This window comes from Syngnathus typhle, linkage group LG22 (genome assembly GCF_033458585.1).
Source record: "Syngnathus typhle isolate RoL2023-S1 ecotype Sweden linkage group LG22, RoL_Styp_1.0, whole genome shotgun sequence".
NCBI lineage: Eukaryota > Metazoa > Chordata > Actinopteri > Syngnathiformes > Syngnathidae > Syngnathus > Syngnathus typhle.
In genome coordinates, this window is record NC_083759.1 from 7,085,674 (window position 1) to 7,098,036 (window position 12,363).

General features: G+C 44.5%; 2 protein-coding genes across 5 annotated transcripts in view; one reads left to right on the forward strand and one right to left on the reverse strand.

The window, feature by feature from the left end:
* The window catches only part of sesn1 (sestrin 1), a 29,893-nt gene extending 27,624 nt beyond the window's left edge, over positions 1-2,269 (forward strand). For both annotated transcript variants that reach the window (XM_061271087.1, XM_061271088.1), the window contains one exon: positions 11-2,269. In XM_061271087.1, coding sequence (XP_061127071.1) covers positions 11-97 — 87 coding nt within the window. In that variant the 3' untranslated portion in view covers positions 98-2,269. The remainder of the gene's footprint in view (positions 1-10) is intronic.
* armc2 (armadillo repeat containing 2) lies at positions 2,268-10,089 on the reverse strand. Of its 3 annotated transcripts, none has more exons than XM_061271085.1 (18): positions 9,799-10,084; positions 9,292-9,702; positions 9,149-9,221; positions 8,713-8,872; positions 8,504-8,633; positions 7,172-7,239; positions 6,974-7,078; positions 6,210-6,397; positions 6,038-6,140; positions 5,737-5,951; positions 5,492-5,637; positions 5,324-5,423; positions 4,281-4,569; positions 4,073-4,195; positions 3,885-3,998; positions 3,569-3,701; positions 2,798-2,955; positions 2,268-2,663 (listed from the first exon to the last, which is right to left on the reverse strand). In XM_061271085.1, exons 2-18 carry the CDS (start codon positions 9,540-9,542, stop codon positions 2,551-2,553), a joined length of 2,469 nt encoding a protein of 822 aa, XP_061127069.1. In that variant the 5' UTR covers positions 9,543-9,702; positions 9,799-10,084; the 3' UTR covers positions 2,268-2,550. The 3 variants fall into 3 exon arrangements, with proteins under 3 accessions (XP_061127069.1, XP_061127067.1, XP_061127070.1); XM_061271083.1 differs by having other exon boundaries at positions 8,713-8,875; positions 9,799-10,083; XM_061271086.1 differs by lacking the exon at positions 2,268-2,663 and having other exon boundaries at positions 2,814-2,955; positions 3,569-3,694; positions 8,713-8,875; positions 9,799-10,089.
* Between the last annotated feature and the right edge of the window lie 2,274 nt (positions 10,090-12,363).

Sequence of the window (12,363 nt, forward strand, 5' to 3'; positions counted from 1 at the left end):
TCACCTGCAGGTCCATGTTAATCTGCTTCTTATGGAAGCGCGAATGCAAGCTGAACTTTTATACGCTCTGAGAGCCATCACTCGCTACATGACATGAAGTGCTTCTTCTTTTTTTTTTTTTTTTTGTTTTGTTATATTCTGTTTAGTTTTTTTTATCACGCGTCATTGTTGGGACATTTCAAGAGAACATTTCCGGGGGGCTGAGTGGAAGATCAGAACAAAGAAGCAAGTTTTTGGGGGTTTTTTTAGCCTGCAGTGCCAAAAATGACCAGAGGTAGGCAGCATCGGGTTTAAAAAAAGCAGTTTGTTCAGGATTTTCTTCAGTATTCTAACAACATCCCCTTAATCCAATTTCTTAATTTTCGTGATCACTGTTTTTTTTTCCCCTTGTTTTAATTTCACTCACCTTTTTGGGCCCCCTACATGTGTGCCTGAACTCCCCAACGTTTGCGTATCAATAACGACGATAATGCTGCTGCTGCTGCTCCCAGTGTTATATTCAGCAGGGACAAGGGGGTCTTATTGACTCCCCCCATCCCCCCAAAAAGTAGAAAAAAAGTTCTCCATCCACTGCAATATCCCCAAATGTCCGTGTAAGCTAATTCAAGGAGTGTGTTTGCAAACTCATAGAACACTGAGCCCTATTTGAGTTTGTCTGCGTGTGCGTGCGTGGCTGTTTAAAAAAAATAAAAAAATAAAAATAGTTTTTTAAAATTTCACATGTCAAAAAAACGGCGAGGCACTATGAAGGCGACTTCTTGCTTCTGCTGTAGCTCTGTTATTTTGATGTACCTTGTTTAACATGTCAGCGATGACATCATTTTTTGTTATAGCTGTTTATTTAGAAAGACTGAAAGAATGAGCGTCTCGTGGGGGCTTCATCAAGGGCTCTGCTATGGGCTTGGTCTGGGAGGAATAGCTAACACACACACACATAAGCATTCGCACAAAAACACATATTGATACACACGCGCACACACACACACACACACTGCTAAGCTGTCTTCCGCATTATCCCGGCTGCCTGGTCGCCCCTATTTGGAAGGCTGTGAATTTTACCAGTATAATAAATACCTCGTCTCTTATCTCCATAAAATGTTTTCTCTCTGTGCAGAAAAAAAAAAGCATGTACAGTGGTACCCTTGCTTCAGAGTGTAATTTGTTACAAACTCTATTGCTACTTAAATTGCGAGTTAACTTTCTGACAACGCATAAGGTGTTGCTCTCAGAAGTTAAGGTACCACAGTATCACCAAATCATTTTGGTGGACATGCGTGTTTTTTGTCAGAGAGCAACTTTAGTGAGCAGTTTTTGTTTTTTTCCCCTCCTCCCTGGGCTGCCACGTACGTCCCCATTTGCTAAGGGGATGACACCGGCCCGCCATCAGGCTGATTTGCGCTCGCAAACGGTTGTAGCTGTGCTTATTCAAGCCTACTTAGTGCAAAAAAACAAACAAAAAAACAGCTTATGTTTTAATGAAACAGTTATGTTGAGTAAAAAGAAGTCAAGTACCACATTCTAATTGTGAGTGCAGATTAAGACCGTGATGGCTGGGAGGTTTTCGACAAAAAGAATGGTACCATTGGAAGTGAGTCGGAAGAAAATGAGAGATTTTTTTTTTCCCCCAAAACTTCTGACTGACGTCAGTTACTGACACTTTGAAAAAATAAAAAAATAAAAAAAATAAAAAAATCATGGACAAAAAAATAAACTATGATATTGAATTGTTGTGTATCATTTGTAGCGTTCTCTTATTCTAAAATTATTTGATTACCTTGAGTCAAACATCTCAGCAGGACGGCACGCTAACACTGACTGCCGTTGGTAGTGTAGTGGTTCACTTAGCAACAGCCCAGTATATCTTTTGAACTAGAGGAGCTCATCAGCTTGCCTCTTTGTTACAACTTGCTGGGAAAAAAAAAAAAGATTGTCTAATCTACTAAATTCTATTTGAAGGCCTCCCCTATTGAGCATTATGACATCATCACCAGCACAACCATCACCCTAAAATGCCTTCACTTCTAATTTAGGTCTTAAAAAATAATCAGCCAGCTAATACTTTATATTACGAGTAACGTTTTAATGAGATGTCAAGGTTGTTCTTTTCTTTAATCATGAAGTGCTGTTCCTGATTTGTGTTGATGTAACAACCATGTGACTTTGAAAATGCTGTACTTTTTGGCGACTTGTAAGCACTGCCTGGCCCCGTGTCTGTGTAACATGAATACTGATGATGATAATAATAAAGGCTTTGAGAGGCGACAACATATCTTGCTGAGTCTGTGCTTTTTATTTGTTTACACATTTCATCAAACGTTTGCTTACCAATAGAGACTGAGGCAACTCATCAAACGCACGCACGCATACATGCTCACAAAAACAAAGTTATACATACCGTGTATAAATGTGCAAAAGTGTTGTAAAGATATGTGAGGCTGGACTTTAAAGTGCTTTAAAACAGTCACGTGATGGTGGGATTCAAAAGTCAGTATCACAACAAAAACATTCATAATTGTTGTGTATGTACAGTACATATATGATATATATTATTTACATTTCATTGACCAGGTATGATAGTCTTTGGCCAACGGGTCTGAACTCCAATTCCCACAATGCCCTGTGGTAGTCCTCATCTTCTGTCCACTTGAAGATCTCGTTTTCATCTGAGTGGAGGGGGAGACGAAAAAAAGAGTGAGGTTGTACGATAAAATAGTGGCAAGATGCAGGTGCAGTGCATTATGGGAGTCAAAGAAACATTTTCCCATCTTTCCAAGATACATTGCAACCCCCAACCGACCCAAATAGGACGTGAGGATTTCCAGCAGCGACTCCCTGTCTTGCGCCTCCAGCAGCTTCTCAGGTCCGCCTCCTCCGCTCATGTTCCACAAGGCCTGACACAGCTGAGCCGACAGCTGCCAGTCACCTGCTCCCAGGTCTCTCAAGCAGTCCGTCAGTCTGGTACAAAACCACAAATTGTCAGATTTATTGCTTTAAAAAAACGGATGTATTTTAAGATGAAGAATTTGACAAATTTACACGTGCATAATGAAAATAAATGAGTTGAAGTTAAATGTATTATCTGTATTATATTGAGTGACATCTAGTGGTAAACTAATAAAGTGCAATGACCGATATTCAAATCGCGTGCTTTTTAAAACACGCGCACTCCAGTGCCACACAGAGAACAGACCACCACAATGTAATGAAATGTAATCACCAACTATTTCTAAAATTACCATAAACGACAGAGTGCATTAAATTTTGTGACACATGCTGTAGTATTATCCAGCAAATCTGCGATTTTCTGTGTTTGTTCCCTTCGGAGATCCGTAGTAGACCAATGGCGGCGAAACATGTTAGCATCCGTATGCGACCCAAGTAATTAAATATTTATATAGCACATAGGATTATATATTACATGTACGTTGACGTAATATAACGTTTTTGCATACTATTGAAATTGATAGTGCTTTTTTAAAAATCAATAATCATTGAAAATGTAAAACTTTGGGCACAAACGTTGGCTCCGATTGGACCACCCAAAATGGCGGTCTACTTAAATGCTAACTTGATTGCGGTCCCCTCGAGGGAGAGCAGTGTTCTGTTGGGAGGGTCAAGCGCCAGATTGGTGAGGACCCCGCAAGCCGAGAAGCACACGTCCGGGTTCTTGGAGTCCAGCAGCGTGACCATAAACCTGTGGACTGAGAAGGTGAGGTCAGCAGCCATGTTTACAGCGCAAATAAGACCAAATTGTGTTTGTAGCACTTTTGTTTGTGTTACAGTGGTACCTTGACGTGGCCATCTTGGACTAGAGTGCTGTCCTAGTGACTGGCCTTCTTGTAAGTCAAGGTACCACTGTATTGATTAGTGTGTGGATCATGAACCTTTGTTCTGCATGATAAAGTCCCGCACATCTTTGGACTGGGACACGTTCCCGTAGACGCGCGTGGCCTCGAGCACGGCGGTCATGTTGGAGCTGAGCACCAACTTGAGCATCACTTGAATTACGACAAGGTGGCAAAGAATGATTATTTTTGCACTTGTCTTCATTCTTTTGAGCTGTTCTTCTTACGCTGGGCGATGGCCAGCTGGCTGCGTCTGAGCACAGCGCTTTCTTTGCGGTAGAATGTCAAATTGTTGATGGCGCCTGCCACGTTCACCGTCAGCTCCTCGCTCTCTGCCACCGACCTCAGCTCTGTGACACACACACAACAGTTTGACGTGCCAAAGAACATCCTAATTTTAAATTTTAGCTCTTGACACTACCTCTGTTTTCTCACCCAGTGTCTCCATCAGCAGCTGGACGCAGGTGGTGCTGCTGGCCAGCGCGGCGCCCACGTCCTCATGGATGCACATGTTGGCCAGCACCCGGACCAGCTTCACCAGCACATCCTCGGCCTCCTGCCGGCTGGCCGGAGGCGGCGACTCCTCTTCCTCCCTCAGCTGGTAGTCATCGTACAGCCGCAGGAGGGTGTCCAGCGACGCCTCGCAGCGAAAGAGCCGCTGGCGTGCCTCGTCACTCTTGGCCGTCAGATTGCCCAGCGTGAAGAGCAGACGCACGACCAGATCCTGTGGGAGCGAGGTAATGGAGTGTGATGTTTCGGAACGTTCTTCTTAAAAACTCAAGTCGTACTTTCAGTTAGCTTTCTTTTTTTTCCTGTGACCCTTATGAGGACAAGTGAAAATAGAAATAGACAATAGTGAGGAAGTGAGTCAAGAAGCACTTTTGTCGCCCTCCTTTCTTGCGCTCAGGTGTCACCAGGTGTCAAGAGTTTTCTCACACCTCTCGAAGGAGGTGGCCGATAACGGCCCGCGGCTCCCGCTAGTGCCTCGGCGCTCGGTTACATCACGAGCAGGTGCACTTGAACACCGTCTGATGCTGTCGTGCAGCGACACAGGTATGAGGACAGGACGGACTGTCCTTTCAGGAGGGTGCGTGGGGGTGCGTGTGTGTGTAAGCGTTAACACCCCATCAGTCATGTCTGAGTGCTTACACAAAAGCGGCGCTCATTTGTTCTATTCTTATTCCTACTCCCTTCTGGATCATGTCTCGACTGGTCTCAACTGTAGCTCACCTTTGTCTGGTTCGGTTTTCCACTCAGTGTTTTTTGGCTGAGTCATCATATCTGATCTGGGAATTATTACATGTCGACACACACATTACAAAGCGGAAAAAGGGCACAACACACACACACACATACACACAGATGTAACGGCCTGCAAATGCGCTTGATTGGGACTCGCGTGTAAACAAGCTGATGTGAAAGTAAACAGGAAGCTAATCTGTTGACGTTAAACCTACCCAGGACACCCACTGACTCACCTGGTTTTGGTGGTGTTTGCTCAAGAGTTCTAAAAATAGTTGGTAGCAGTCGGGGGTCTGCTCCAAAGCGACGCGGCACTCGGCATACGAGGAGAGTTTACTAAGGGGGCGGAGACTCAAACTTAGGCCCGATTCATGGACGAACGTCTTTTTTTTTAAGCGGCTTACCTATAGATTCGAGAAACGTTGGTGCACACGTCTTGGTCCTGACGATAGCGCTGCAGAACCGAACAGAGCTTCGACATTAGGGAGTGGGAGACAAAGAGGGGGCGGGCCTCGGCGTGGTCGGCCAGGTTTCGCAAGGCGGCGGTTAGCTGAGGACGTCAAGGGTCAGTCAGCCAGAAGAGGAAAGGTCAGCAATAAGAATGTTAGCAATTTGATCATGAAGAAAAAAATTCCGTGATTGTACGTACCTGTACAAGGATGTGTCCGGCAATGGTGAGGTGGGCGTCATCCACCCTGCAGAGCTTTTGGATAAAATCGCGAGTCGCACTCATGAAATTCTTTTCCAACAGGAGGTGGACCACGACGACGTTTCCCGAGAGATATTTGAGCGTACCGGCGCTGTAAAACAGCGCTTCGCTGCATGACGTCGCATCCTCACGCAACAGCAGCCCGACCAGCGAGTCTAGACGGAAGAAAAGCCTCCACACTCAAGACCTTCGAGGTACGGCTTTTGGAAATTTGGTGATCATGAGAACGAAATGTGTTCACCTAGGACTGAGTTATTCTGGAATAGGACGTCGTTGGCTTCACTGCGACTGATTTTGAAGATAAGCTTGCAGATGTTGAGTAGGTTCTTCCCACTGACATGTAACTGGAAAAAATAAAAAGTCATTTAATTTGAACAATAATTGTAAGGGACACGCCCACGGTTAAGACTCACAGCAAGACACAACTCGGCGACGTGCATGTGGAGGCGCGGGGAATCGAGGTCAATGAGTTGGAAGAGCATTCGTAGTATCGACGAGCGCCTCTTACAGCGCTGAGGGCCCAACATACCCGCCGCTGCCAGGCCATCATGGAGAGCGGCGCACAAATCACACAGATGCTCCGGTGAGGCCTCGTGGCCACCTGGAGGAATGTGGAAAAAAAAAAAAAAACATGGTCACGAATCCCCAGCACACTTTACAGACTGATCGGCGCCCACAAATCTGATCCGCCGAGCTTTTGAGAGACTGCTTATACAATGACCAGATGTTCGTCCTAAATGTCTGGGCACAGTTCTGTGCCGCCACCGGGCCCGAGTCCACGTACACGTATGTGCCCCATCAATGAAACATTAGCCGTAAAATAACATCCTCCCATTGCGAGGAAACATCCTCCCATTGCGAGGAAACTTCCGAGGCTAAGCGGCACAGCACAATCGCACAGCTCCAATCTGGATGCAGAGGAAAGAGAAAGGGTGGAGTCTGTTCCTTGTTTTCCGAGTCAAATAATAAATGTTCCCGGCATCGAAACCAGGGCTTGGCGCACCCTGAACACCTTGCTGCAATTTTGTACGCAGGAACTCCCAAGGCAAAATAAATATTGAATGTGGAACTTTGAAAAAGAGTTTTCCATGACTCAAACATAATAACTTCCTGGTCAAACCCAACACATGTCATCCGATTGACTATTTATTGCCTTTCCCTTTAGTGTTGTTCTTACCTCCCGCAGCCGCTGCTGCCTTTAGCTGCTGGAGAAGAGACTCTATCGTATCCCAGCGTGAGTCTGCACCTGTGCTTGTGTTGTTCTTTCCACTCCCGCCCAAATCTGATGAGAGAGAGCGAGAAAGGGCCCATTGGTGAAAATGGCGCACGTCTGCTTGGTTCACAAGGTCAGCGTCCTCAAATACAAATAAAATACCTGTTCTTTGTCCTGCTCTGACCTCGTCGCTTCCGACTCCAGCATCAAAACTGGACTGTGATAGTCTGCTGCTTGCACCAGGAAAACACACAAACGAATGTGTTAGGGCAACGGGACATTAAAAAAACAACAAAAATTGAACTTGATGAGTCGATTTCAAATGCTGCCACTTGGTGTCGTTGTTGCACCACAACTGCAACACTAAAGTCTTCTCGAGGTTGTTGGCAGTTTCTCATTCTGAGCTTGTGTTTGTGTGTGCGTGTGTTATGTCGACGCGGTCTCAGACTTCAATCTCCAACAGACAGGAAGTAAGACCTGAACTCTGTGGGCTGTCTGCTGGAGGCTGTTTGTTCTTTGTCATCTCTATGGGCAATTTTTGCAGGAAGTAACTTAATGAACATGACACACACGAGTAGTCATTTTTTCACCCCCTTAATTAAGTACATCCATAGAAATAATAATAATCATTGTAATGTTTGTGCACATGTTTAGCATGTAGAGCGCCTGTTAAGAGTGAACAGTCTGCGATAGGATTACAGGTCCCATCAGCCGGGCGTCTTTGTGCGATACGGACATTCTCAAGAGACATGACCTCATCCCTGTCTTGGGTCTGGCAACAGCGGGCGTCAGCAACAATGCATAGAGCTGCCAGGCTTGCCCAAATGGGCATCCAAATCTAATAAAAGAAGCCATTTGGAGCCATAAAATGACGTCTTATTGGATGCTTTCTGTCTGCGTCTATTAGCGGACGATAAGAAAACTTTCAAAACTTGATAGTGCAAGGAAGCATATTCGGTCATTCCAGACCCCAGGCTGTATGATTCCTCACAAACCGCATCTAACGCGCCCTGTGATTGGATGGCGTCCAATCCAGGGTGCCAGAAGTCAGCTGGGATAAGCTCCAGCTCACCCTCGACTCTAATGAGAGACAAGCTCTACAGAAAACGGATGCGTAGATTCAAATGATTTAAATTCCAAATCCTCTTTAGGGTGGCTCAGTAGCCTGAATGGTTGGCAGATTTTCCTCACCGCAAGAAGGTTTCCTTCTGAATCGAGTCGGGCCGATTTCTGAAAGCTTGCTGCGTCCTTTTTGTGCTGCGGGCAATGTTCTGAGCTTTCATATAAAATGTGTTTTATTGTTACGACTCCCACCTGGCTCGCAATCGATATGCGGATGGATCCGAACGAGAGAGTTACGTCCCCTGGCCCTGACACAACTGATGAGATTTGTGGCGGAAATTTCTTGCCCTCTAGTAATAGCTGCCAGTAAATCTTGTGTTCATTATGGGATGTCACATTGATGGAAGCGGAGACGCGAGAGGGAGCAAATACCTTTCACTCTGACTTCTACGGGGTGAAGTTAAGTGAGGCACGCCGAAGACCTCTTTGTGGTCTCCGGAGACAAAAGCCTGGTCCGGTGGCAGTTTTTTCGCAGGGTTTTGATGTAATCTTTCTTGTGAGGCTACACAGAGAAAAAGCAGTCTGTCATGAGCAACAAAGTAGAGCAGAGAATGTAAATTGGGGTCAGAGTTGTTCCTCACCATCTGTGTGCGCTGCTAAAGGAGGTAACGTGGAGAGAGATGCCGCCTTGAGGAGACGCCCTCGTGTTCGAGCTGGCGTCCTCTTTGGGTCCAGTGGGTCAGTGGGAGGTTTGGGAGATGACTTTGAAAAGTCGTCATTGCCGGGAAATGCAATCCTTGTCTTCTGACATGGAAACAATATACATTCAATATTGCAAGTGGTAATGTCACGATTTATTTTTATTCAAGATTGAAGATTTTGCACGATACGTTTCAGGGTATTAGTTCTAGTTAATGGTTTTCAATTTGGAAGATGGCTCAAAGTTAAAGCGAGAACAGAACCCTATTGATTTTTGATCATATCAAATGGCAGGTGCTTGAGATAGCGGGATTGTCACGACATTTCTCCATACCTGTTGCATTATTCAACCCAATGATGAGGTCAGCGGTTACTCACATGCTCCAGTGGAGATAGGCGAGTCCCTGAACTTGGCCGGGAGTCTCCGACATCAAAATGATGTGCGTGAAGACTGTTAAGTTTAAAAGCCATGGTGTAAACATGCCTCATAAGTCAGATTTGGTGACAGAAATAAGACATACCTGAAGCTTGAGGAAGGTCTGCTGCTGTGGTCTGCACGGACAGAGCTTCTTGCAAACAACTGCCTGTGTGCATCTCTTGGGGTGTAAGGTCTCTGGGTGGACTGAGCTCGGAGAATCCTTCTTGCTTCACCCACTATCTCTGCACTCGTCTTCAATAAGGGGTGCCTCCTCGGCAGAAAAGGCCCACACAGCTCGTATTTCCTCTCCGTGGAGCCCATTTGGCCGCCCTGCCCTCGGCTCAGCTTATGCATTAACTCCGTTTTGTCTTCATGATCAAACTTTCCTGTTATATTTACGTGTCTAGCATGGTTTGCCTTCGGGAGAATGGTTTGTTTTATGGTGGAATGGTCGGACGACACCGAGCGAACGAGGAGTCCCGCGGTGCTGCGTCTCCATGGCGACCATATGTTGCTGTGGTAGCGAGCACAACAAACGGGGAGAGACGGCCCACTGTGTGGTTTTATGAGAGAATATAAATACAATGGAAGAAGAACATTAAATACTTACTGTACATGTCGGGGAAATTGCAGGATGTACTGAACTACTGCTTAAAAAAAATCGTCTAACACGAACCAAAAAAACTGCATGACTGCAAGAATATGACGTTTTCAAAGTTCCGTTGAATAAGTTATATTTTTATATACACGTGATGTAGTCTTAGACAATTTTGAAGAGAGTCCAATGGCTGTTGGAAATATGCTGCGAACTGCACTCTGCTTCAATTGCCATGCCGTCATCATCGGTCGACCTTAGTGATGACGTCATCACACGCGACCTCGACTGTTTTTTTAAGGCAGAGAACAGGTAGTGAGATATTTCAAATTATAATACACATTGGACTTTTTTTTGTCAACGGTAGAAAAAAGAGTTGTAAATGTCTGCCTTTATATTAATTCTAGTAGGTATTTATTGAATGTAATGGATTTTTCTGGCTAATGCGTTTTACTGAGCTGTTTCTGATTACCTCTTATATACCTCTTATATATATATATATATATATATATTTCTCTTGGGTTCCACGTTCCATCCTTAACATAGTGGTATTTCTTTTTTTCTTTTTTTTAACTACTAGGAGCAATTTATTCCATAACCTCCTGTTTTATATTGAAGTAAAATGTGTTTAAAATGCATGAAATAAATAATAGGAGATGCCTACTGCATCCTGCTCGCCCAATCACAGGGTGTCACTGTGCAGTCGAGAAGCTAATTGGAAGGGGGCGGGAGATACTTCATGCCTTCGTCACTAGACAGACCTGTCAATCATGTAGGCTAACAAAAGTGGTACTTGAGATGAGGCACGACCCACGTCACTGTCGGCTGCTAACGTCACGAAAGAAGATGACTCGTCTCCTTGTCGACCCATCATTCAGTACCACTGAGAAAACGTGTTTATTATTTTCGTTCAAAACAAATTTAAACTGGGTTTTGTCAATTGCGTTAATTTCACATTATCAACTCCTTCACTCCCAGTAACTTTCAAAGCATTTTGGCTGAACTTGTTTTAGTGGCCATGAGCCTAAACACACAGATGTACACCTGCTAAAAAAACCCAACAAAGACACATGGAACACAGATGGTATTTTGAGAACCTCTGTTTAGCATTAACAGCTAATGTTAACAATCTGGTGGCCATTTTTAGTCTCATGCTAACCACTAATGCTAACATTCGTTGTCATGGGATAGTATGTGAGCAATAACTGCTCACGTGAAATTCAAGGGATGGCCATTTGAATTTTGACATTAGCAAGATTCAAGAGTTTTTGTTCGCCATGTTTGAGCGTGCCAAACAAGGAATTTGACTTCGGTACATCACAGCCTCTGTTCAACATTTAGGTGACTAACAACACTCAGGACATGTGAAAAATGACAAATATTCTCAAACATCCAAAGTCAAAAGTCAAAGTCTGCTTTATTGTCAACGTCTTCACATGCCGAGACACACAAAGAGATCGAAATTACGTTTTCTCTATCCCACGGTGACAAGACATATTACACGATAGACATACAACTAACGCAATATAAAAAACAAGAAGGCACAAACAATAAATAATAAGAGTAATAATAAATAATAAATAAACAGATAACACAACAAATAAGAGCCAGTGTGCATACAGACAGTAAAAGTACAGGACGCTACGCAGAACGGGGAAGCGAGTTCAGGATCCTAACAGCCTGGAGGATGAAGCTGTTTGAGAGTCTGGTGGTGCGGGAGCGCAGGCTTCTGTACCTCTTCCCAGAGGGCAGAAGCTTGAACAAAGAGTGAGCGGGGTGACTCACATCACTCACAATCGTGGTCCACTGATCTGATTAGCATTAGTAGCTAATAGTTAGCCGGCACCTCTCCTTTGGTTTAGGCTCATTCTTTGTGACACATTAGCCCGTTCTTTGTCTCCCTGGTTTGCAAACACGTCATCTACACTATTTGACTGAACAGTCAGAGATGATAGGAATGCAGTAAAGGTGAAGAATGGGAGTAATGAAAATGTGTATGCGCTCTGGGTTTTAATGGCAAGCTTGGGCTGTAATTCACTCCACGCTTGTACGCCATCGGTGATTGCACACAGGCCGCCTACAGCACTGGACTGAAATCCCTCTTTGTGTGTGTCCTTAGAAGTTATATTGACATGTGGTACACTGTGACCATGACCCTGCGTGCTTGCAGGCTCAATTGTCACTGTCACCGGCAGCTGGGGGATGGGAACTGACAACATTAAAGACTGTAATATTCTGAAATGTTATTACATTTCCATGTTTTGTTTATTTATTTTATTTTAGGGGGAAGACAAATGAAGGCATTTATCTAGGGAGAGGTGCTTACTTGTTGAAGTAGACACACTTGACATCAAGTTGAGATGGTATCTATTACAGTAAGTATTCTTCAATACTGAAGTAATGCACAATGACTCAAGTCGCTATCGTAACGCACAAATTGTTAGACGTCCTCATGCCAAATTTCCGATAAGATGCCGTTATGAAAATGTTAACACACCGGCGGCGCATCTCATGGTTATTTTTAAGAAATGTCACTCCGGCACCTTCTGACACGCCGCTTCCTGGCTCATCCCAACGTTT

What these genes read in the sequence shown, in the direction of transcription:
- armc2 (XM_061271083.1), bottom strand. Translation starts at nt 9,542, where the DNA reads ATGCATAAGCTGAGCCGAGGGCAGGGCGGCCAAATGGGCTCCACGGAG. An exon ending in TTTAGCAGCGCACACAGATG is followed by an intron (nt 8,634 to 8,712) that starts GTGAGGAACAAC and finishes TTCTCTGTGTAG; the next exon opens with CCTCACAAGAAAGATTACAT. An exon ending in GCAAACACCACCAAAACCAG is followed by an intron (nt 4,570 to 5,323) that starts GTGAGTCAGTGG and finishes TCGCTCCCACAG; the next exon opens with GATCTGGTCGTGCGTCTGCT.